The sequence below is a fragment of the Mercenaria mercenaria genome, chromosome 16, assembly GCF_021730395.1.
Source record: "Mercenaria mercenaria strain notata chromosome 16, MADL_Memer_1, whole genome shotgun sequence".
NCBI lineage: Eukaryota > Metazoa > Mollusca > Bivalvia > Venerida > Veneridae > Mercenaria > Mercenaria mercenaria.
In genome coordinates, this window is record NC_069376.1 from 54,554,153 (window position 1) to 54,581,907 (window position 27,755).

Sequence of the window (27,755 nt, forward strand, 5' to 3'; positions counted from 1 at the left end):
TATAAAAGAACCGCTAAATAATTTACGATGAACAACTTAAACAGTGGTGCATCTGATAGCTTAATCTAGCCACTAGACTGATAATAATATATTTCTACATTTTTCATTTTTTGATGAATTTAATATCATAGAGACAAAAGCCAATCTATTTTAAGAGATTTTCACAGAGGACTGATGTTGGACATAGAATAAAGACTGGCTCAGTTCACTAAATTTAATCATAAAAATGTAAAAAAGAGATATATCATAGTCTAGGAGCTAGTCTGCTGATAGTGATACTGATCTACTGATACTGTTTTTTTTATAATATTCTCCTACAGGAAATTTTAGTGTTCTCATATCCGGAATGTACTTTATAAGTATTATGTGCGTGCATTTTGATAAGGTTTTCCACGTTTTTCCGCCGTTCGACGCCACGTCACGTCCGTTGTATATATTATTATGTTTATTATCTTGATAAACGTAGATGTAATAAAATTATACAGACAACATTTCTATGTACGTGTTATTGTTGAAATATCTACCACGTTAATTATCATAATGTTAGGAAAATACAGTAAACAATAAAAGGGGCAATTGCTAAATTAAGAATTAATTCAATACGTAAAATACGTCATAAACACGAAAATGGCTGCCTCCAGGGTTAGCTTTTTTGCTAGAACTTTTTCAAGTGTTCTGTTATAAAGAATTCTTTTAGCGTTATGAATTGCCAGACGATGAGTTTCATATAAAATCAAATTATCATCAGGCATGACCCACCTCTTTAATCGTCACATACTTGTATCTCGCAAAATCAAAACATTTGGAAATGAAAAACGGTGCCTCCGTGATCCAGTAAATAAGTTCTATGGCGTCAAAAATTGACCCTCGAACACCACTTCGGGATGTAGAACTTTGAAATGTCAAGAAGCTATCCAGCTGCCTTATGGAAGTACAGAGTTTAGATAATACTTGGAGAGACACCTGCAGAGGTCTTCCTCCAACATTATAAGCTTGAAAATTGCTTTATGATCTTAGATCTTTTGTCGGTGTAACTTAAAGATCACAGCAAAAAAGCAAAAACAACTAAAAATATTTTAATACGGCTCGCTTTTTAGTCGGTTAGACAGAGAAGGAAATGAAGCATTGTATATTCTGTCTTAAACCAGGGTTGACACGCGGACGGGTGAGAGAACTTCATGCCGTCAATCATGACGTTAAATTGTCACATGACGTCCGTTGCATTACTCAGTGTATGAAAGAAGTCTAACACAATTTTATGAATGAAATAACGCCTTTGTGCGGTTTATCGTCTAACTTACCACAGTTCATTGTTCAGATGCTTGACTATTTAACCACTCGAGCTAACGCCCTCGTGGTTCAATTCCTGCTCTTCTGAATTCTGACCCGTGATAAATCAGATAATAAACCACGCGAAGATGTTGATTATCGTACACATAAAAGTAGGACTATTATATTGCTTGCAGAAATCTATGTGTAAGCTCTTTTTCTGATTGTAAGTTCTTGTTGCGCGTTGTCACCGTTTAATCTGACGTCTATGAAAGACCGGAGGTGACATTTCAATTTCAAGAATTCATGATTTCTGATTATGAATTCGTGAAGTATAGCATAGATAGAAATCGCATGCCAGTTTTTTTTTTTAAAGAAAAGACAGAAACAACAACAACAAATACTTTTATTTCCAGTCAGGTTACAACATGGTAACAACATGACAAAATAAAGTAAAAAGTTTCAACAATATATGGGTGTACAAGCATAGAAAAGCTATTTTTCATGGGGACAGTTAAACGTACAAAATGTATTAACTATTCAGCTTTGGAGAACTGAAAGTAGACAGTTAAAATTATAATTTACACTTATATTTTTATATAAAATTACAGTCGGCCTCTAACTTAAGTTCATAAGTAATTCATAACATAAGGTAATTCGCAAAATGATATAATCATTAGATCTATGCCCTGTTACAAATATTCGATATACACTGTAGTCACAAGTAACACAATAATATGTGCAGTACGTTTTCGTAAACATCGTGTTTGTAAACATTAAAGATTGCCTTTTGTAACCTTAACTCAGGGTTCCATATTTTAGTGTGTCTTGTATAAGAAAAACGTGAGCTTAAGCTACAAGAAGACATAATAAAAAAGTAGAAAGGTTATTTTGTAAGTAGAGAAATTTTGATTTGAAAACGTGTAAACACGGATGACCTAGTAATCGAACTGTCAGCTTGTTGAATAAATACACAGACACTTTTTAAGAGAATTTACATAAATTTCGATGGGTTAGGAGAATTGATCAATGTGCACGTGGGAATCGAATATTTCATTCACTGTATGCTAATAATAGAATGTGGTCAGAGTACTACTAAGAAAAGACAACATCCACACTAAGGCCCGCGGGTTCTTTAGCATAGTGCTAGACGCTTTAAATTTCAAATTGGGCAAAAGTGAGATATTTAATTGTTTTCTGAAGCGATGTTTTATCGTGCAATGTATCATTTAATAATAATCCGATCCTAAATATTCTGGTATTAACATGACCTTTAAAATGATGCATTACTATACAAGTATTGACAATCTGACTAAAGTACATCTCCTATTACGCTACGCTTAGGATCTGAGAACGAGCTATTGATAGCCTCGTTCTGACGACCCTTTCGCTAGCCAATCAAAAATTATCTTACAACATTTTATAAATCTATATTTAGCCTTGGTTTTTGATATTTGCAATTCTTATGTCGTAATGTGTCAGATAGCCGGTTAGCTCAGTCGGTAGGTCACTTGCTCTGTAAGCGAGGGGTCCCAGGTTCGAGCCCTGGAATGACTGCACACTTTTCTTACTCTTTGACATTCGAACAAGTCGTCTGATTGGTTCAAATAAAAGTAGATTTGCGAAACTAAAAATAGCAATATTGGAAATCCAAAATATACAGAAGACGAATGTGAATGGGTCATTCTCAGATCTTCGTTTAGAAGATCAAGTACTTTAGTAAGATTGCAAGTATTTGACTAACTTTCCTTGTAAACATCAACTCACTCCTCCGTTATTTTTCAAAGTCCGTAAATATAAAATAGATCATAAATGCAGCAAATACTTGAATACTTTTTCAAAGTCTAAAAATCTACTGACTTAGAGAATTTACAATACAGGAATGAGTCAGATAATGTTGGCAACATAATTTTAATTTAATTTCAATTTTTCCCCGGCTCCCCCCCCCCCCCCCCTTTGGGTGCATGACTTCTCCAGAAGAATGTAAGTAAAATTTGTTTAGGAAGTGGCTAGTAGTATATATATTTGTGTTAGTCAGAAAAACAAACAGATCAAACAAACAAAAAAATATCATGATCACATCAATCGCATTTTCATTTTAATGGTTCTACTAAATTATTTGAGAGAAAAGTAAAGGTCAAAGATATTTTGCACAGTCGCCATGTATCATAAACTTACCTTATATATAAACATGAATAAAAAAGTGCAAAACTTAGTAATTTGACTGTTTTTTTTTCTATTTTCGAAATTTTGTATCATATTCTTAGTTAGAAAAAAAACCATTGGCATGATTGATAGTCTGGTTCAGTATTGTTAAAATATAAGAAAGTATTTTTTTGTGAAAATAATATCTTACAATTTCTAAATACCTGAGTTTAGTAATGTAATATTGAACCGCATTCCTTCAGGGACGGCTTGTGTCATACGGCGTTTATATAAGCACATTTGTTTCAGTAATCTCCCCTAGGTAGAACTACTGCTGCAAAACAAAAGAAATTTTTGGTAGGTCTGCAAAAATGTTACCATAATTTTCGTATTTTTGACATTGTCAAGTAATTTGATAAATTGTACCGTCGCATCAGCTGTGGATGTAATCGTCAAAAGGCTAAAATGCTTTCATATTTGTTGAACAAATTATTTCAACAGTTGACTCGTCCCAAGTCTGCTCGTACCAGTATGTTCGGTTGTTGCTGTAGGGCACAGGCGCTTGAAACATTGTATTTGGGCTTATAATAGATAAAACAGTTTTTGTGTTGATAAAACAGGAAAGCCTTTCTTGCAGACCAGACAGAGATTTCCAATTTTTTACTAGTGCTGGAAAAATCCATCTCACCCCTCCGAGGGGGTATGACTGAATAGCGAAATCTAGTAGATTTCGCGAAATCTAATCAACTTAGCGAAATCTAGACATAAAATGTAAACTAATGAATATTTTTAAAAATCCTTTTAAGCTTTTGTTAAAAGTGTAAATCTACGTTTGCATGCCAATTTTCAAGAAAAAATGTTTATATTTAGGGTGGGTTTGAAGCGAAAAACGTATACGGGTCTAGATTTCGCCCGATTCTACATGCGCGGAAATCTCAAGTGTCAGGCAAAATCAAGATATAAAATCTAAAATGATGAATTTTCTTTCTAAATCTTTTTAGGTTTTCATTAAAAATATATTTATAAGTTTGCATGTCAATTTTCAAGAAAAAAATATTTATATATAAGGTGGTTTTGAAACGAAAAACGTATACGGGTGATGATTTCGCCAGAGTTTATATGGGCAGAAATTTCAAGTGGCAAGCAAAATCTAGACATAAAATTTAAACTAATGAATATTTTTAAAAATCATTTTAACCTTTTATTAAAAATATAAATTTACGTGTGCATGTCAATTTTCAAGAAAAAATATTTGTATTTAGCGTTTTTTGAAGCGAAAACGTATACGGGTCTAGATTTCGCCCGATTCTACATGTGCGGAAATCTCAAGTGTCGGGCAAAATCAAGATATAAAATCTAAAGTGATGAATTTTCTTTCTAAATCTTTTTAGGTTTTTATTAAGAATATATTTATAAGTTTGCATGTCATTTTTCAAGAAAAAATATTTATATGTAAGGTGGTTTTGAAACGAAAAACGTATACGTGTGATGATTTCGCCAGAGTTTATATGGGCAGAAATTTCAAGTGGCAGGTAAAATCAAGACATAAAATTGAAAGTGATGGATATTTTTTGAAAATCATTTAAAGGTTTTATTCAGAATAAATTTCTACGTGTGCATGTCTATTTTCAGGAAAAAATATTTATATTTAGTATGATTAATAACATATACTGATGTTGATTTCGCCCGATTTTATATGCGCTGAAATCTCAACTGAGAGGCAAAATCAAATCTTAAAATTTTAAGGAATGAGAGTTTCTAAAAAAAAATCCTTGTGAGCTTTTATTAAGAATATATTTCTACGTGTCCATTTTAAGTTTCAAGAAATAATGATAATTAGTGTGGCTTTGAAAAGAAAGCCTATGAATTTGCCTGATTCTATATTTCTACCTGTCCAAGTCAAATTTAAAGAAAAAATATTAATATTTAGCATGGTTTTGAAAAGAAAATCCTATAAGAGTGTTCCTTTCATCCTATTCTGCGCGGAAGCAAAATCAAATCGTTAATTATAAGTTTGTATTATTTATTATATAATTCCACATTTACATGTCGAAAAATAGTATTGTTTTGTATAACGTATACGGGTGTATCTTGATGCATTATTCCAATATTAAATCTAAATTGGGTTTTAAAGTTGCTACTTATTTTCATAATAATCTGGTAATTTAATCAAATAAGGAAGGTGTGATAATAATTGGACCGTGTTGCAGTGGGACAGTGTTACATGCAATGCACGCGGTGGCAATATACAACACAATACACAAAGCTTTTATCAGGAATATAAATATACGTTAGCATGTCAATTTTCAAGAAAAAATATTTATATTTCGGGTGGTTTTGAAGCGAAAAACACAATTATACGGGCCTAGATTTCGCCCGATTCTATATGCGCGGAAATCTCAAGTGACAGGTCATAAAATTTAAACTCTTTAAATTTTAAGGAATGAAATTTCAGGCGTGTAATTTAAATATTATTAAAAATATCGCAGTTATAGTCCTGACCGATTTTAAAAGTCTATGAGTGTATAATCAGTACACTAATATTTAAACATCACTTGGATTTGAAATTAAGATTTCAACATGACGAAAATAATCCCAGATGTATCTAAATAATGCGATTGTGTTTTACGCTCGTTCCAACAATTTTCACGGAACTGCAATCCGTTGATATACAGAGACTATAATTTTCTACAAAAATTTGATTTCTGTAAGTTAAATATTTCTAATCTTACCTCACAGAAGATACAACGGTCGTCACACTGGTCGCATATACAGTTGATTAGTTAATCAAATTAAATTAAATCCAATTAGTTAAGCGGGGGTAAACGATAATTTAATTAAAGGTGGTTTTCTCACACGTTTAAAGAGGTGCGAAATGCAGCAGGTAATCATTCGGTCAAAATTGTGCCGATTTATATCATCCGACAATTATTAGTTTATTATGTAACAAACAGTAATTATTTAGATTTGCAATTTATTTTTCATTAACACATTTTCCATATGAAAACGTCTTTCTAAGAATTAAATTGAAGTTAAATGTTTAGGATATGGCCCATTTTCTTAATGTCATTCATATATGCATTCTTTCCCCAATCATTGTTGAATACAATCTCTTTCAGGTATTAAAAAATTTAGATGATGATTGATAAATATGACATGTGCAAACATAATTATATTCTCAATAACGGCTCAACACGATTTTAATAAATAATACAAACTTTTAATTTTTCGAGTTGATTTTTTTTCTTTCGCGCAGAATAGCACGAATCAACACTCGCATAGGATATTCTTTTCAGAACCTTGCTAAATATAATATTTTTTCTTGAAAACTGACATGCACACGTAGAAATGTATTCTTAATCTTAAAAGGATTTTAAAAAGTATTCATCACTTTAGATTTTATGTCTTGATTTTGCCTGTCACTTGAGATTTCTTCGCATATAAAATCTGGCGAAATCAACACCCGTATACGTTTTTCGCTTCAACACCACCTTAAATATAAATATTTTTTCTTGAAAATTGACATGCAAATGTATATTTTTATTCCTGATAAAAGCTTAATAGGATTTTAAAAATTATTCACTACTTTAAATTTTATGACTTGATTTTGCATGTCACTGACCATCTGTCAAAATCAACATCCGTATATATTTTTCGTTTCTAATTAATAAAAATTCTTGAAAATTGACATGCACACGTAGAAATATATTCTTAATAAAAGCTTAAAAGGATTTTAAAAAGTATTCATCACTTTAGATTTTATGTCTTGATTTTGCCTGTCATTTGAGATTTCTTCGCATATAAAATCTGGCGAAATCAACATCCGTATACGTTTTCGTTTTAAAAACAAACTTTATATAAATACTTTTTCTTGAAAATTGACATGCACACGTAGAAATATATTCTGAATAAAGCTTTAAAGGATTTTTTTTTACTTTAAATTTTATGTCTTGATTTTACTTGTCACTTGTAATGTCTGCCCATATAAACTCTGGCGAAATCATCACCCGTATACGTTTTTCGTTTCAAACCACCTTATATATAAATATTTTTTCTTGAAAATTGACATGCAAACTTATAAATATATTCTTAATAAAAACCTAAAAAGATTTAGAAAGAAAATTTATCACTTTAGATTTTATATCTTGATTTTGCCTGACACTTGGGATTTCCGCGCATGTAGAATCGGGCGAAATCTAGACCCGTATACGTTTTTCGCTTCAAAAACACCTTAAATATAAATATTTTTTCTTGAAAATTGGCATACACACGTAAATTTATATCTTTAATAAAAGCTTTAAACGATTTTTAAAAATATTCATTAGTTTAAATTTTATGTCTAGATTTCGCTAATTTGATTAGATTTCGCGAAATCTACTAGATTTCGCTATTCAGTCATACCGCTCCGAGGTGTAAGATAACTCGTGTTGTAAATGACGTATTACCAACTACATATATTTCTTGATTCAAAAAATGTTTTTTATTTTTATTAAAATTCATAACCTTGGGCTGCAACTGATAAAATAAAACTGGAAGTAAACATTGTTATTTGTCTTTGAAACGTCATTCATGACGTCTTTCATGTTTACAGACATTGCTTTCCCGCACTTTATGCTGCTATAAGAAAAAGTTATAAAAAGAGTGCTGTTCAGTTGATTTTATTTATTTCTTGAATTTGGTATGCAAGAAAAAGATTCTACCACTGGCTGTAGCTTCAGATGGGAATAGAGGCAGAGCCTCGTTACCGCCTAAAAGGTTAATTACCCTCGAAGCTGGAAATTCTCATCTGCACCTACAACCAGTGAAAGAATCTTATATACTCGCCTACCTTATCAGGATCACAGGCAGGGGACACTTTTGGCTGCGATTTTCTTGTGTGTGTGTTTGTTTTTTTTTGCGAAAATCGCATAAAATTTGCACAGATGTGATTAAAAATCGCACCTGTGCGGCCGCGGATATTTTGCCGAAATTGCGACTTTTTGCTGCAATGTGGGCTTGCCATTACTTGCTGATCGTATGATGTTTATTAGGTGCTTGAATTTCGCTTTTATTTCCATAGAGCATCGGGTGATAATGACTACCAGGCAAAAATCACCCGTTTTCGCGGAAGTGTCAAAATGCCAACAAAGGAGAAATTTAAACGTTTGGAAGGCCAAACTTTGCATCCATTTGTGCGGACTAGTAGCGATGAGAATAACAACAAGGTGGAGAAACCCCTGGTAGAGTCCCTTCATAAAAATAACGTTGAGCGCCTGAAATTTCAAACGAAATGTTTGTAATTGAGGGGGAGGGTAGGGTCATTATGAGTTTGACTTCAAAGCTGTTCTGGCCTAATGGAAGTGTATCAGATCCAGAAAGATTAAAATATAACTGAACTTCCACATGGACAGAGCAGCTTTGAAGTGAAAGCTCAACGTTAACTCCTTACTGAAAGGAAAAATGCATATGGACCCTGCACTCGGCTACAATTTTGAGTTATGTTAAAAGTGTCTCTGAAAGAAACTGTTTTGTTTATTTACAAAGATAAATTGTTCTTACAAATAAACAGATGTTTGCTTTTCAGTGTAATAAAGGCTGTTCGCCGATGTAAAATCTCATTATAAAAAGAAAAAATCCCATTCATTTTGTCAAAATCTCATTGATTCAAGGCAAATGAGAATTAATCTCATAAGGGTATCTGCCAAAAGTGATCCCTGCACAGGTAATCTGTGGTTGAATAAAGCTGCTGTGTTGACTTTCTGCTATAATTTGACTGTTATTTTTTTCTATTTGAAATTCTTTACATTTAGGCAGTGGCTAGAGAACCGGATCAGTTCCCAGGACAGCGAACTTATTCGTCCGGAACCGGTTCTCTAGCCAAAGTACCATGCATAGGCTAGGGAACCAGAATTTTATTTTTATGCATAAAGCTGCCAAAATTCACTTTGTATCTTTTGATAAGTATCATGCATGTTATTATCTTAATCAATTTTACCATTTCAAGAAGCCATGCCTATGCGTTTATCTGTGTTAGTGTCTCCAAAAGTGTACTCGCCGCACACTGTCCGCCATATTGGAATGAAAACTAGTATGTACGAATGTGGAAATTGTTATCGGCATCGGAGCAGTTAAGCCAAAATAAACTTGAAATTTAAACTTAAAAGGTGCAATAAATAAAAGAAATAATTCAAACAAATTAAGTAATTTCTGTTAATTAGTATTGTTCACATTTTTTTTTCAATTTGATAATCACTTGCAAACTTTAGTCCAATATAAAAACTGATGCATGTGAAATGCCAGGGTATTATAAACTGATCAAAGAATCCACTGGAAGCTTTAATGGCAATTAAATTATTTTGTACACATCCGTAAGCATCTTATGAGGCATATACGAAACAATACAATTTTACATTTAAATAATCTAAACGTAGTACATGTTTATAAAGCAGATAACATTTAAAAACAGCAAAGTAGTTTTCACACATTCATTCATACTATATATTATATATCATACATATTTATATTATTCCAATATGGCGGACACAGTATGCGGCAAGTACACTTTTCGAGACAGTAAACACAGATAAAAGCAAGGGCAAATTAATCAAGATAATGATATGCAAAATACTTACCAAAGGAAACAAGGTGAATTTCGGAAGCTTTATGCATAGAAATAAAATTCCGATTCCCTAGCCTATGCATGGTACTTCGGTTGGAGAACTGGTTCCAGACAAATAAGTTTGCTGTCTAGGAAACTGATTCCGGTTCTCTAGCCACTGCCTTACAAGTTACATAAATTTTATTGTCACCAAACAACAGGTGATTCAATCTGGCCTGGCAATGAAATGACAAAATCTGCTAGGATAGTTTTAAAGAGCGTAATTCCAGGTGTGCGCATGCGTTTTCACTGCGAAGCTGGGCTCAATCCACTTCTGTTGGTTGAAAAAATGGTGTGAGAGCTACCTTGTCATTTTTTAATTATCATTGGCAAATTCATAATATTTTAAAGAAGCATTTAAAACGAAAGTTCTGGGTCATTTGGCGACTATATGTAAAAATTTGAATAGGAGAAATTACGTCAAATGACGGCAGCTAGTCAAAATGGCGGCTTAGCTATATGTCCAGGTGCAAGGTAACTGTGATATGGATTGCTTATGAATGATTCTGAGACTTTCTAGTTGACACTAAGCTGTGGAGGACAGCGACAACCCATAGTTCATAACGCTGTCCTAAAAGTAAAACAGAGTAATTAGGGGTCCAATTAGCCTACCTACTGGTTTGGCACATTGGAGGCTTAAAACTACAGGTAATTGTTGAATGGTGGTTGTCTGATGATACAAGTTATCTCGAGAAAATTAAATGGTCATTATCACTTTCCTCAAATGACTAAATGAGTGAAACCAACTTATTAGAAGTGACCCGACTTCTGTCCTAGATGCCATAAAACTTTACTCGAAATTACTATGGCATAATTCAAGCTCTGTCTACTTACATGTAGATACATGTAAAATTCTCGGGAGATTATATAGTCTTTGACACTATTTTGTAAACGGATTGTTGTTGAACTAAGCAGTAGGGATTTATATTACATTAATTTAAACTTATACTGTTTTGACTTTTCAAAAAGTATCTTACCTCACATAATTTCACTAAATCAACATTTTATTTACTTGTATTTTTAAAAACACCAGCATGCCCACAGGATTTTTAAAAAGTGGGTACCTGTACCCACTACTTTTGGAAAAAGTGGGTACAGGCTTAAAAAATCTGGGTACACTGAATTTTCCCAAACATGAACATATGTACTGGTATGAAAACTAAAAGCAACAGATATTAGATAATGTTTACAGTATTTATTCAGTAAACACAGTCATACTGTATTTATATAGGCCTAGCCTGTTAACTATATGCTGCTAAGGCATAAAGAACAGTATTTAACTATTACGAATGTCTAAGGCCTAAATGCTTCAGCAGCTTTTGATATGATATTGATAAGATTTTTCTCTGGCTTATGTATTTGCTTACAGTAGTACTCGATGACCATTCTGTTCTGCACATTATCAACAGTACGCCTGCACGAACTTGCTGTATGATGCCTATTTTGTAGTGAAAACCCGGCCTTTCACATGGCACTGAGGTCAATTTAATATTTCCGCCCAGAATGAAGTTTTTCATGCTCGTCTGCCATTTTTAGCTCATCTGATTTTTTGAAAAAATAAGTAATATTTTGTCCCAAACAACAGGTGATTGTCGGCTGGCATGAATGACGAATTGCTGGATAGTTTTAAGGGTAATTCAGGTGCGCATGCGTTTTCACTGCGAAGCTGGCTCAACCTATTGTGGTTGAAAAATGGTGTGAAGCTACTTGTCTTTTTATAATATCATGTGCAAATTCATAACTCATTTAAGAAGCATTTTAAACGAAGTTGGTCATTTGGCCCTATATGTAAATTGAATAGGAAAATTAGTCAATGAGGCAGCTATCAATTGGTTAGCTATATGTTCCAGGGCATAACTGTATTGGATTGCTCTAAATGATTCTGAGCTTTACTGTGACACTAACTTGAGGACAGCGACAACCCATAAGTCAAACCTGTACTCAAAATATAAACCATTGCTTATTAGGGGTTCATTAGCCTCCTACTGTTGGCACTTGAGGTAAATCAGTTATTGTTGAATGTGGTTCTATGATACAAGTTAGTCAGACATTAATGTTCATAAACTTTCTCAAAGACTATGATGAACCAATTTAAAGTTGACCACACTTTGTCCTAGATGCCATAAACTTACCTGAAATACTAAGGCAAATCAAGCTCCGTCTTACATGAATACTGTAAAATTCTCGGGAGATTTATATGTCTTTGACTTATTGTAAACATATAGTTGTGAACTAAGCATAGGTTAATTACATTATTTTAGTCTTAACTTTTTACTTTTAAAAATACTTATCACAAGCTATTTCACTGAAATCAACACTTTATTTACTTGTATTTAAAAACACAGCCTGCCCACAGATTTAAAACAGGGTACCTCCACTCTTTTGGAAAATGGGTACAGGCTAAATAATTGGGTACCTGATTTTCAAACAGAAACATTGTACTGGTAGAACTAAGCAGATATTAGATTGTTTAAGTAATTATTCGTACACAGTCAACTATTTATAAGCTAGCCTGTTAACTAATGCTGCTAGCATAAAGAACAGTATTTTAACCATACAATTCTAAGGCTAAATGCTCACACTTTTGAATGATCATTGATAAATTTATCTCTGCTTGTATTTGCTTACAGTAGTACTGATGGCCTTCTGTTTAGCACATTATCAAATCAGGTACGCCTGCACGAACTTTGCTGTATAGCACTATTGTAGTGAAAAACCGCCTTCAGCACTGAGGTCATTTAATATTCCGCCAGAATGAAGTTTTTATGCTCGTCTGCATTTGTTAGTGACGTATTTGGAGTAATCTAGATCGCGCAGATGTTTGCCGCTGGAAGCTTATTGGTTTTCTGTTCAAAAGCAAGCGTTTCCCAGGTTTCAGGTTAGCGACCACCAATTTTTGAGCCGAATTCGTTTATTTGCCGGCCACAACAAATATGCGTACCTGCACGCACGGCCATCGAAAAATTTGCGTGCACATCGTGTTTTCTGCTTGAAAAACGCAGGATTCTGCCTGACTGGGCATGCTGAAACACTGTAAAACATTACCAAACCGAGACTTTAGAAACATATTACTAACACTTTCTGTGACAAAATAACTTAACTGAAATTCAAGCACCTACATCAGAAACTGGGTTTAACCTGTTTGACATGTCTGTTTCTTCTAATGCATGCCAACACAAGTGGGATCAAAGAACATTTTATCCTATATGATGTCACTGCCGTTGACATGTATTTAATTCAGGACAAGTGCAATACATATTTTATATTAAAAAGGAGTGTACTGTTAAATGCTGTTATGGGTTTTTGTGATTTAACTGTTTGTGCACTTAGCACTTGGAGCTTGATTTCTTTTATTTTCGGAGTATGAAATGTCCTTTACTGTAGATTGTATTTATAATAAAAGGGTTTTCTTGGGTTTTGCCAATGATTAGGCAAGACTGAAGAAAATACTTTGAATAACAATCTAATCACATTAGATTCACAAAGATATATATAAAGAAAACAGATTCATCTTCATTTTCAGTGAATTTGTTACTTACTTTAAATTAATAGACTTTAACAAGAGCATTTAGTTCCTTTTTCAACTTGCAATTTGTTGATGCTAAAATCTTCCCATTTCTCCCTAAAATCTTTCCGTTTCTTTCTAAAACCTCACAGCTTCTCCCTAATTTTAGCTAACTTAAGGGAGAAGTGACTTCTTTCTAAAATCTAAGCTTAGCTTAAGCAGTAGCACATCTAACAAATTTGTGTTGAGAGAGGTCACGACAAGTTAGTATCTGGTTAGGACAGTTACTTTCAGAGAGTACTTGTGTGATGGGACAGGTGAAAAAAAAGTGAATGTCAAGCCCTGTAGCTGCTATATCACCTTCAGCAGAATTTCTGTTTTAGATGTTGACAGGAGAAGCTTGATGTAAGGCTAAAGACTTAAAGGAGTATCACCATGGCAATAACTGGTTTGGAGGAGGTCAGACAAATGCCTGGATTCACCACTATACTGAAAGCAGTTCTGAAGAGCCAGATACAGCACTTGGTTAGTAAAAGTTCAGTGATATACATGTGTTATGTCACTTTATATAATATTTTATTAATAGTAACACTTCATATCACAGTCAGAAGAGGTACTTGTACAAGTTATTTTTGAACAAATTTCTTGCCATGATTAGCCTATATATCTACTACAGATCATATTCTGTAATATTTATTGTTTTACCCATACTGGTTGTGAACGAGTATCCGGACAGGACCAGTTTCCAGACACATGTAATAACAGCTTTATGTCGGCGTTATTCGCGTAATTTTTCATCTGGATCATTTTGATACCTCACCTGTGTTTACAAAACAACTTTCTGTCTTAATGGGGCATGAAGATAGCATTGCGCATGCGCAGTAGATTACACTTGTTGAGGGAAATAAACTACGTTATTGATTGTCTGCTGATAACTTGTGCTACTTTTAATTCCACGGTAATAGTTAAATAAAATGCAGGGCTGTTGATTTTTGCACTAATTTTATTCTATATCTGTTGGAATTATGAAGAATTCGTGTTAGACGAAAAATTTTTTATAGTTAGCCTCTCTATGCCTTTGTAGCTGCTATTGAAAGTCAGGTTATCTTTCATGTGCATTTTTGGAGAGATTTATGATAAAGAAATGTGTAAAAATTGTTTAATTACTTATTTTGATATTAAAATAACAGCAAAACATTGTCAAAATATTTGTTCGGCTACTGGTTTACCTCTAGGGAAAAATAACTTCTTTTTGTGACCCTGTTTGAGGCCCCATGGAACCCATATCTTACGTCACAAAGCGATGCTGATTACAACATCGGATGCAGAAGGAGCTGAAGTTTGTGCAGTCTGGGCTTCATTTATGTCAAATATTTTTTTTAGGAAATAATGGAGCCGAAATATGAAAATTTGTCCGGCTACTCAGGTTCCCAACCAGTAAATCACTTCTGTAAGATTTTTTTTTTCAAAAATAACTTCCTTATTGGAGAGGTAGTTGCAAGTGGTCATTTTTATTTGGTCAAAAATACTCCATGTACGTGTCACATGGTCTTTGGTGACACTGGTATCACTGTATTGAACTCGTCCTGTAAACCGAAAAGGGGAAAACAAGACTTTCAATCCAGAGGTTGCCAGATCCATGATCTCAAATTTCTCAGTGCAGTGTAATCTTAGGAAAAAAAATGATCTTACAATTCTTCTTGGGAATGACAACAGCTTTTCCAACCCTTAGGTAGCATGGATAATCTGGTACATGTAGTGAAAACCCTATCTTACACAGGCAGGCATGTAAGACCATTATTGTTCAATAATTTGTTAGGAATTATCAGTAAGCTGAGGAGAGCAGGTTGGCACTAGTACTTTAAACACCTAGAACAGCATTATTGCCATTTTGGTAATTGTTTTACAACAAAATGAAAGTTAGGAGTTACATGTAAATATCAGTCTGTCAGATTGAGCAAGAGAGAATTTTCATGCATATGGAATGTTACAGAGTTGTAGGTGAAGGACATGAAAGTGTAGCAGAATTTATTGTGTGTTTGTTGGGAATTTTATACATTTATTTATACATACACTTACAATTTTAGGTTGATCAGCTGGCCAGGGAAACACAAGAAGAATCTCTTGTTGTTGCTACGTGTTTAGAAGATGGAACGATTAGCCATCTTGGCTCGGAATTGGGCAAGGATTTTCTGGAAGATAGTGCAGATATGAAATCCAGTTTCTTAGGATTCTGTTTAAAAAGTAAAAAATTCTCCTGTTTTAGTTTTGATTTACCTTTATGTGTCATAAAGATGTAAAATGATTTTGTACCCAGACTTTGAGAGCATGCTAAGAGTCTTTTATGTACTTTAATTTTGATGATGGACTGTTATTTACACCAATGAATGAGACTATTATGAACATTGCATTGTGACATACTTGTTCCAGTTCACATAGCATTGTCCAATAGAGTATAAGTGTGTACTTAACACTGCCTAGCTAGACTGCTGTTATAGCACTCTGGTAGCATGTCCACCTTAAGTGTGAGAAGTCTTGTATTGGAGTTTCCATCAAGCCATAAATATTTTCTGCTTGTTAAAGTATGTATCAGACTGTTCCACTATTCTGTATTATGTGCTCACCTTAACTGAAGGTTTTGGATATGAAGTGTCAGTCATTCACTGACACATGAATATCATAATTCATGTGGAAATTTGTCCTGTGACAGTGCAAGATATTTAGTAGTTGGCACTGGCTCATGTTCCACTAAAATATTACTCATGGAGTGTGATCGGGTTTAAGTTTTGACTGTCGCAGGGATCAGTGTTTTACATAAAACTTAATGTTAAGGAAATGATGAAAAATTTTTCTCTGAAGGTTTTTAGTTAAAGCTTAGAAATGTTTTACAGACAGCAGGAGCTAGTCCTCCTCTAAGCCCGCTCGCTTAGCTCAGTAGGGAGAGCGTTGGTCTACGGATCGCAGGGTCGCGAGTTTGATCCCCGGGCGGGGCATATGTTCTCCGTGACGATTTGATAAAAGACATTGTGTCTGAAATCATTCGTCCTTCACCTTTGATAATTCATGTGTTGAAGTTGGCAGTTACTTGCGGAGAACAAGTTTGTACTGGTACAGAATCCAGGAACACTGGTTAGGTTAACTGCCCACCGTTACATGACTGAAATACTGTTGAAAACGGCGTTAAACCCAAAACAAAAAAACAAACAAAAGTCCTCCTCTAAAGGAGTTTGTGTTTGAAAGGGTTCTTTAAGTCAAATTTGGGATCCTCACAGTCATAGGAGTCATTGTGGTACATAGAGATACATATGGACAGCAAATAATTCCTCTTTTCTCAAAGTGCACTGCATTCACACTAGGGTATTTGTATTTAAATATGTTAAAATCTTGCTACAGGGTTGCCAGGGCTAAAAAAGACCGTACTAGTAAACCTCTCTTGAATGATTTGAGAAACACTAAAACTTCGTTCTTTCAAACTTGATGGGACAAGCAAAATTAGAGTTATGTAGTTTGATCGTTGAAACAATATACAGGAAAGTTGCAGAGAATTGACAGTGTGTTGGAGCAAAGGTGGTGTTTAAATTTTCAAGCAAATCCATTGCCTAAATTTATACAACAATGATTACTGTAGTGGTAAACAAGGCATTTTTATATGCCTGTCTCTGAAAGAGCAGGGTGTATTATGTAAACACCCATGGTGTTTGGGCGGACGGGCGGTTAGCATCCAAAAGCATGTCCTCTCTCTAAGTCAAACAATTTTCATCTGATCTTCACCAAACTTGGTGACAATGTTTGTGTGCATAATATCTTGGCCAAGTTCGATAACCAGCAAAACCGCCCCAGGTACTCTTGGGTTATGGCCCTTGAGTTACTCAAAATCTACACATTTAGCCTTGTCTGCCCTCTTAAGTCAAACAGTTTTCATCCGATCTTCACCAGACTTGGTGACAATGTTTGTGAATATAATATCTCAACCAAGTTTGATAACCAGCAAAATTGCCCCAAGCACTCTTGGATTATGGCCCTTGAATTACTTAAAAAACTGCGAATTTAGCCTTGTCCGCTCTCTGAGTCAAACAGTTTTCATCCGATCTTCCACAAACTTGCAGGTAATGTTTAAAGGCATAATATTTTAGCCAAGTTCGATAACCAGCCGAATCTTTCCAGGCAGTCTTGGATTCTGGCCCTTGAATTACGCGAAATCTGCAAATTTAGCCTTGTCCGCTCTCTAAGTCAGTTTTCATCAGATCTTCACCAAACTTGCTGACAATGTTTGTGGGCGTAATATCTCGGCCAGGTTCGATAACCAGCCAAATTGCTCCAGGCACTCTTGGGTTATAGCCCTTGAATTAGGCCAAGTTCGATGATGGGTGTATTTTGTGACAGTCTGTCACTCTTGTTGGCATTTACAAGAAATGACATTATTTTAATCAAGATTTCTGTCATGTTGCAGGAAAATACAGACAGATGTCAAGCAAAGACCAAGGCCCAAACCGAAGCAGTGAATCAGCAGATTCTTATGTTAGTTCTCCTATGCTTGAATTGGATTACACATCAGCACAGACATCAAGTCCACACCCTGTTACATTATGCCAAGTTTCAAGTTTCGGGCAAGGTGTTGTTCAACTAAAACAGCAAGAATTGTCACATCATGGACAACAGAACTCACCCGGAAAGATTAGAATCTCAGGAAAACATAGACATGAACCATATAAAGGTAAAGGTGAACAGAAAAACAAGACAGGTTCTCGTCAAGAGCAACATAAAGGAGGTAGTACTGTGCAAAGTGAGGACCTTGCTGTAGATTATATTAATGCTTCAAATAATTCTTCTAGTCTTGGAGAAGAAGATGGTAATGTGTCCATCAAAATAGAACCGTTGGATGAAAGTGATAAACAGTTACAAGAAGAAACTGCAGTAGATAGTGATACAAGGTTTCCTGCTCATCTAAGTAAGGGAGCCAGTACTGACCCAATTTCAGGTGATACAAACTCATCTCCAACAAACAAAGTGCAAACAGGTGATGCAACTAAAACTATTCCATACCCATCATCAGTAGGAATGTATTCACCTTCACAAGAGTCATTTAATATGGAAAATCAATTTTCAGAAGTCATTGTAAAAATTGAGACCTCTGTTGACATGTATGATCAAGAGGAAGAAACAAGTAGTTGTAGTTTAGACCTCGCGGAGACAAAATATGAAAAAATGGAGCAGTCAATATGTGAAATCCAGTCAGGCAAAGAGAAGGGAATAAAAGAAACTGTGACAAAACCAGAAGAATGTCTTTTTTCCGAGAAGAAAAGTGAGTAAAGTTTGGTAATTAAAACATAGAATGGCTAATAACAAGAACATTTATGAAATTCTGATAAACATATCAGAAGTATCTAGCAGGTTAAATAATACTGATTTGATAAACATGATAAAGATGAAATCCTTAAAACACTTCAGTCATTTATTGTTTTTGTTGATTTTCCAGCTTAAGGTCTCTGGACTTGGCAGATGTTTTATACTGCATAGCTAAAACATTGAAAAAGTCCTTAAAGACTTCACCTTCATGATACATAAAATAATAGCATTTTAGCAGGTATATTTACCATACCTACAAGATTAAGCATTCACATCCAAATTTCCAGTTCAGCTTCCATTTATAGATGGGGTATTCTGATCACCCTGTGTCTGACAATAAATATAACATCTTCCTACAATGACAGTAACACTTAGTGTTTAGCCCATTCTGGTCTGTATCTTTATGCCAGTAAAATCTCAAACAAGTTCAGTATGGGGTCATTATTGGTAAGAAATTAGAACTATTGGTTAAATCATAGAAAAATCTGTCAAATCATAGAAAAATCTGCTTTGCACTGAAGATCACATTTTGTGAAAATATATTAAATATTTGCTCTGAAATAAAACAGTTAAAATACGTTTTAGGGTCTAGGATATAAACACATAACGAAATAAATATTATGTCGAGCATTACAATAATTTCTTTCAATTATTGTTAACTTCAAAATTTCATAAAATGTAAAAATTATCATAAATCTGGCAATTCCTTTACATCATTTTGAGAAAGCCTGTATTTCAGGACAGTTTGAACTGTTACAGCTTAAAACCTTTCACAGAAAATAAACATGTATCCTTGGCTTGTAGATTTGAATCTAAACTGAAAAGGGGACTTTTGGGTATTGCATTTTCAAAGTTGCTTTTTCTTTTAAGTATGAGTGTGTGTGTTTGGGTTTAATGTCTTTTTAACAACTTTCATTCGCCCGTCTCTGAAAGAGCTGGGCGTATTATATGACCACTGTGGCGGGCGGTCGGCGTCCAAAAGCAAGTCTAACAGTTTTCATCCGATCTTTATCAAACTTGGTGACAATATTTGTTGGCATAATATCATGGCCAAATTCGATAATCAGCAAATTCGCCCCAGGCATTCTTGAGTTATGGCTCTTGAATTACTCAAAATCTGCAAATTTAGCCTTGTCCGCCCTCTAAGTCAAATAGTTTTCATCCGATCTTCACCATCTTGGTGACAATATTTGTGGGCTTAATATTTCGGCCAAGTTCAATAACCAGCCAAATCACCGTAGGCGCTCTTGGATTATGGCCCTTGAATTACTCGAAAAACTGCCGCTGTCTAAGTCAAATAGTTTTCATCCGATCTTCACCAAACATGCAGATAATGTTTATGGGCATAATATCTCAGCCAAGTTCGATAACCAGCCAAATCGCCACTGGCACTCTTAGATTATGGCCCTTGAATTAGGCCAAGTTTGATGACAGGCATATTTTGTGGCAGTGACTCTGCCACTCTTGTTAAGTCATATGAACGATGGTGTCTACTTGTAGGAGAGAGCACAATGCCCAACTTTATGGGCTGCCTCACTGGAATGTCACGCCATAGATAGGGTACATGATACTCCTCCCAGTCACATTATACTGACACCGGGCTGACCAGTCCTAGTACAATCGTCTTCATGATGAGCGCCAAGTGAGAAAGCTATTAGTACCATTTTTAACATCTTTGGTATGACACAGCCAGGGATCAAACCCATTTATCTTTTACTTTTAAGTAGTCAGTGAAATATGCCAGAACTAGAAAAAACCTAAGATACATATAATGTACTTTTGTTATAAGTTTATTTGAACAGGCCTCATAAATGAGTGTTTATTGAAATTAGTCCTTATGCATGGAGCAAATTGTTTCGTTTGCTTTTTATGCATCACACAATGTCAAGAAAGCTTAGTGCCCTTTATCACTGAATACAAATCTCATGTTTTTAGATTATCTGATCATGAAGTGCTCGGGATGAACTATTGTGATCACTGACTGTCAGACAGCCCTCAGTTTTCTATCCCTCTGTCTATCCACTCTTTTCTTCAGACAACATCTGCTCTGAAACCGTTAAATGGAAAATGATGAAAATTAGTCTTGATGTTTCATGGTTGGCCTCAGCTAAAGTTGTTCAAAGAATTCCATTCCATGCAAAGTTATGGTTGCTGTGTATAGGTCCTCTACCAAGTTTGTTCAAATCATGCCCCTGGGTTCAAAATTGGCTGTGTTCTGGAGTTCACTAGAAAAGAAGCCCTGTCCTGGGGGTCTGTAGTTTTACACATACTTATATAGGAAAAAACTTCAAAAATCTTCTTGCCTGAAACTGCAAGGCATAGGCTTTTGATATTTGGTATGTGTAAAACTAGAGACCCCCTGGGGCAGGGCTTCTTCTCACCCCACGGTAATAATTTCAACAATCCTTGTAAAGGAGCATAAGACAATGCTTCATATCAAATATCGAATGCCTAGGTCTTACCGTTTTAGACAAGAAGATTTTCAAAATTTTTTCCTATACAAGTTTATGTAAAACAGTTTATGTAAAACTTTGGGCCCCCGAGGCTGGGCCTCAATTGACCCTAAGGGCACAATTTGAACAATCTTCATACTAGGACCATTTGATGATGTCACATGCAAAATATCAAGGCTCTACGCCTTGCGGTTTTGGACAAGAAGATTTTAAAAAATTTTCCTTTTGGTTGCCATGGAAACAAGAATTCTGCATCAAATTCAATTTCAACAAAGGATCATTCCTGTAAAGTGTGGTGTAATTTTGCACATTGGTTTTTAAGAATAGTTTATTTGTTGATGTGAAAACACAACAGATGACGCAGGACTAACAACGACGACAGACATTGAGCGGTCACAAAGCTCAACCTGAGCGGTGAGCTAAAAACAACTTGTAAGGCACACGTATATATATATGTATAACTTTTTTCTTATGATTATAAATCTACAATACTTCATGTTTTTCGGTGGTTTGTCAATTTGTCATATGTAAGGTTGGATTGTATCCAGATAATCTCACTAATCCACTCAGTGAAAATTATCAAAATTTTCTACCTGCATTAACATCAAAATATATACCTGGTAGCCGGGCTCAATGAATGCTGGAAACCATAAGACAGTGCAAAATGACATCATATTTGCTATGCTTTCTGGTGATGTTACCCACTATATTTGACATTTTATTGAAACAAACTTACCAAAGTTATACATTAAAATTTTCAGAACAAGAGCTGTATGTAAAACACAAATGCCCTCTTGTATGCAATCAGTTATTCGGAAAAAGCTAGTCAAACTATGCAACAAACCTTTCTTAAAGAAAGATATTTAATTAAGTCACTCTAAAACTGGTGCAAACCCTATTAACATGAAAATGAATAGAGGTCAAACCCATCCATTTGTAAAATCAAGTCATGTTTGAAAACTGTATGCCAACTGCTTCTTGACTAAAAACCACCACATCAAGATTTTATAATTAAAGGTAGTTAGTATTGGTGTAATATCATGATAATTTCACTCATGAAAACCAAAACTACTTATTTCACTTGTGGCTGCACCAATCATGGCCATTCATGAATATATTGCTTTTGGTGCCCACTCGGTGAAACCAAGGCATGGTACTCGCCTGCTTAGCTCAGTAGGTAGAACGTTGGTCTATGGATTGCGGGGTCGTGAGTTTGATCCTCAGGCGGGGCATATGTTCTCCGTGACTATTTGATAAACGACATTGTGTCTGCAATCATTAGTCCTCCACCTCTGATTCATGTGGGGATGTTGGCAGTTACTTGCAGAGAACAGGTTTGTACTGGTACAGAATCCAGGAACACTGGTTAGGTTAACTTCCAGCCGTGACATGACTGAAATACTGCTAAAAAACGGCGTTAAAGCCAAACAAACAAACAAACCAAGGCATGATATTACAATGGAACCAACAACTGTCCTCTGTACAATTTCAAAATATAATACAGTCCAGGGAAATGCCTATAGATTACTGCATGATCATTAATCACATTCAATATTGTTTGGGAATTCGCTTACATAATGTGCATCAGGTAACTGAACATCAACACACAAACTAATAATTCTTTGCACATCTGTTATATCATACATGGATGACTTCAGATTTTGCAATACATGAACATGTCTGACAGTCAGTCCTAAATACTTCAGAAAGTTTGGATTACCTATGGGTATGAGAGAATGCTGAATCTTCCTGTAATTTAAGAAATAATGGCAAAAATTGTATTTGAACATTTACACAATTCCTGACATTTGCACTTATTATGTACACCAGATAGTGTAGAAACAGTGCTAGAACTGCTAGTCCCAGACTCAACAGTGGAGAACCGTCTGTCAACTAGTGTTTCGCCCTGTTACTCTCGATACACTCTCCTGATGGTGGGGCCAGCAGTGTTGATCAGGCACTGCTTGTCTGCAATGGCTGCCATTCCTTATCATTTCGGCGTAACCAGAGCCAACTGAACGCTCTCTTGGCAGCTTTTCCTACTGCATGGGCTGTGGCTTTCCTTACTTTCCGTTTGATGCTCAATGCGTCAAGCATTCTCCATAGTGACTGGGCTGGGAATCCCAAATATATCAATGAAACCAAACTGAATATTTCCATCACTGTCAGTGTACATTACTGTGAATGAGTTCCTTTCAGTAACTTGTGTACTTTTGAGAATGAAGTAAAAGATGTCTAATCATCATTCTCATGTAGTATTAAGTGAAAACATGCAGCCTACTTCCAACAAACTCTTTCATTTTTGTTCTCAATCCTTAGGAAGTGTATACTGAATGCTTTTTCCAATACAGAAAACATTGTTGTGCAGTTTAAGACCTAAACTTATTTTGTGCCTTGTCATAAATTCCTTTACAGTAGGCAAGTTGTTTGTGTCATCTGATAAATTTTCAAGTGGTAAAAGTTGGTGACATTTCACTGCACTCAAAATTTGGGCATCAACATTTTGTGTGCCATGAAAGAGTTTTATCAAGTCCTCATTTAAAGATTCAAATGGAAAACAACTGTAGACCCACAATGGACCTAGGTCACGGGCACATTGCGACAAATGTAAAAGGCTGTGTGTATTTAGAGTACAATAGCATTCACTATACAATGGTTGCATCATATTAACAAAATAGTTTATTAATAGCACATTGCGATGTTGAAGTTCTGCAGCTAAAATTCTGTCTTGAGATAGAAGCCAAATCCCTTGCACAAATGCACAATAGTGAAAATAATACACAGGTTCCATTATAGTACATAATATTGGCAAAGAGTAAAGAAAAGCCATGAACTCAATTCAGATGCCTTCCAGTATTTTAGATGGTCTAAAATGGAACGTGGTCTTCTAGTTATCCAGTGTGGCGGTTTAATGTTTGAGAGACAACTATTAACAAAACTAATGTGCTGCACAAGAGAAAAGATTTCTTTAGCGAATGAAACTGAAAACCACAATGTCATTAATTTTTTCGTGATTCCAAGTAATGCACAGTGCATGTAGTCAATACCTGTAGAACATACAAAATCATACGTTTTTAAACCAAGAAAGAAAGTTGGCCCCTTTATAACCTTCACTGTGTTACCTTCTATAATTGCATTTTGTGCAAGTTCTTTTGAAGATAAATGGCTTCTAGCAGAACCCACTGGATCATTTTCTTGATAAGGAAACATATGGGTGTGTGAACGTTCAGCAATTTTGAAAGTTCTGCCTTCTTGCAGGCACCGGGAACAGCTATTTTCCCCATTGAATTGAACCATATTGAATGTAATTGCTCTTGCTGGCAGATCTGCTGAACCACAAATAAGAAAAGCCTTAATATTTAAAGTTTTCCCCTCCATGTTTACCTAAATTCCTTCATTTTCCATTGTTTGTAAACTTTCCATCAACGGTTCACAAAACATATTGATGATTGGCTTCTTTTCTCCAAACCATAATCCATAAAACATCATATTTTGTTTTTCCTTACAAACTTTGTATGGTAACTCGTTTATTATTAAATAAACTGCCCATATTGATATATTGGAACTCTTGAATACTGAAACTCCATCTGTATTCCAAGTAAAGGATATATTATAAGGATTAGATAAAGGTCCACCTTGATAATGTTTTGTATATTTCGCCATCATATAATATTATGTCTTCTATGCCATCTTTCTGCCTTTTTAACTCACCTGTCACAAAGTGACAAGGTGAGCTTTTGTGATCGCGTGGCGTCCGTCGTCCGTCCGTCCGTCTGTCTGTCCGTGCGTGCGTAAACTTTTGCTTGTGACCACTCTAGAGGTCACATTTTTCATGGGATCTTTATGAAAGTTGGTCAGAATGTTCATCTTGATGATATCTAGGTCAAGTTCGAAACTGGGTCACATGCGGTCAAAAACTAGGTCAGTAGGTCTAAAAATAGAAAAACCTTGTGACCTCTCTAGAGGCCATATTTTTCATGAGATCTTCATGAAAATTGGTCAGAATGTTCACCTTGATGATATCTGGGTCAAGTTTGAAACTGGGTCACATGGGGTCAAAAACTAGGTCAGTAGGTCTAAAAATAGAAAAACCTTGTGACCTCTCTAGAGGCCATCTTTCTCAACGGATTTTCATGAAAATTGGTCAGAATGTTCACCTTGATAATATCTAGGTCAAGTTTGAAACTGTGTCACGTGGGGTCAAAAACTAGGTCAGTAGGTCTAAAAATAGAAAAACCTTGTGACCTCGCTAGAGGCCATATTTCTCAAGAGATCTTCATGAAAATTGGTCAGAATGTTCTCCTTGATGATATCTAGGTCAAGTTTGAAACTGGGTCACGTGCGGTCAAAAACTAGGTCAGTAGGTCTGAAAATAGAAAAACTTTGTGACCTCTCTAGAGGCCATATTTTTCATGGGATCTTTATGAAAATTAGTCAGAATGTTCACCTTGATGATATCTAGGTCAAGTTCGTAACTGGGTCATGTGCGGTCAAAAACTAGGTCAGTAGGTCAAAAAATAGAAAAACCTTGTGACCTCTCTAGAGGCCATATTTTTCATGAGATCTTCAGGAAAATTGGTGAGAATGTTCACCTTGATGATATCTAGGTAAAGTTCAAAAGTGGGTCACGTGCCTTCAAAAACTAGGTCATTAGGTCAGATAATAGGAAAACCTTGTGACCTCCCTAGAGGTCATATTTTTCAATGGATCTTCATGAAAATTGGTCAGAATTTTTTATCTTGATGATATCTAGGTCACTGTGTCAAATAATAGAAATAACGACATCATACTCAGTTCAACACTAGGTCATGTGGGGATAGGTGAGCGATTCAGGACCATCATGGTCCTCTTGTTTTACGTTTGTTGTTAAGATTTTGGCAAAAGTCTGAGCGTTGGTACTTACTTCTCAACCATGTCAACTGTTCAATTATTGGAAATTCTATAAAACAGATTTTGCCCCAGGTTTTGTTAAATCTTTGGAACAAAAAGTTAAGTAGGACATTTCATCATCTGTTCTGTGCAATGACTACAGAAATAGTGTTTAATTGAGATTTGTGAAGTAATTTTTAAACCGCTCAACAGTTCTGAGAGCAGGGTTTTCCATTAAACAGTGCGCATTTATTAATGTAAGCAAATCAGCTAACTGACTGGCAGTAACTGAATAAATAAGAATGTAAATCCATATTAAAGACACACTTTAGTGAAAACTGTTGGAAATTTTTTTTTTTTTTTTTTATTAAGGGAGACTTTTCAAAATTATTTTTGTGTCAAAAAATGAATACAAACAAGGGGGTTATACCTTTAGAACATCAGTATGTTGATTTCTAACATCACTGACCATGAATGTTTAAAGCATAAAATGGTCAGTTCTGCTTTAGGACTTTCCATAATCCTGATAATATTTCCTTTTGTCGCCGCGACCGGCCATTCTAAGCTCTTTAACAGCCTTCAATAAAGCTATACTTTCTGGCCATACTTTCTAGTGCTGTATTTCTATGGGCGCAGCCATTGTTAGTGATGGAGTAAATAATCCACGTATGCCGATTGGTCGTAGTATATATCAGTAATTTTAATTGGTCGATTTAAGTGAGGTCATGCATATTTATAAGACAAGTCACGGAAAACCCAGAATATTGACATTAGGAGAATCCAAAGCCATTCGCCGTCTGGGCAACTATATTGGAAAATTGACTCGACCAGCTTTAAATCAGGTTGCACTGGGTGACTGGGCGAGTGTTAATTTATATATTCCCTGTTTTTCCATGGAGCGTTGACTAGTTCTAAACTGCCTGTCTGAACATAATTATTGTAATGTATGAAGAATGGGCGAAAAATTGTCTAAGAAATAAATGGTGGTTCGATTCTATGATCCTCTTGTAAAATAAGTATCAAAAATATTTTACCTTGGTTAAGCGTATTGTCACTTAGGTGATCTGTGATCCTTGTATAACTTGATTTTATTGTAATGAACTTCGAAGAGTCCGAATGACAATACATGTCAGGAATATTGAGGAGCTAACACTGTAAAGTATAGATCTATTGCTGAATCATCCAGGTGAATGTACAGAAACATTTGATTGGATACCGATATATTACGGTCTATTCGGAGAGTTTTACTCGATGGGATTATTTCATTGGTTGTCGGAGTTTTCCGAGTTCCGCTTCGGATATTTGCAAAATAACCAGTTGTTATCGATGCTGTCATTGGTAGATCTGTAAAAGTTACAGAGCGCAGTAAATTCAAAGCACGCTACTAAATATTGAAAGAACAGATTAACAATCCAAAATATCAGCTGAAATATGGCAAAAAGAAGCGTGAATGTGCCAATTCATTTCAGAGAGGGTAAGTAAGTCATCATTCTGTCATATAGGTATGCTTCCTTCTCTAATAGCAAACTGT

At 35.1% G+C, this 27,755-nt stretch overlaps 1 protein-coding gene across 1 annotated transcript in view; it reads left to right on the forward strand.

Moving 5' to 3' along the window:
* Positions 1-3,652: 3,652 nt before the first annotated feature.
* Positions 3,653-27,755, forward strand: part of LOC123541349 (uncharacterized) — a 52,533-nt gene continuing 28,430 nt past the window's right edge. The window contains exons 1-4 of the mRNA XM_053527119.1: positions 3,653-3,771; positions 13,940-14,081; positions 15,644-15,800; positions 18,007-18,858. Of these exons, the coding sequence (XP_053383094.1) occupies positions 13,992-14,081; positions 15,644-15,800; positions 18,007-18,858 (1,099 nt within the window). The 5' untranslated portion in view covers positions 3,653-3,771; positions 13,940-13,991. The remainder of the gene's footprint in view (positions 3,772-13,939; positions 14,082-15,643; positions 15,801-18,006; positions 18,859-27,755) is intronic.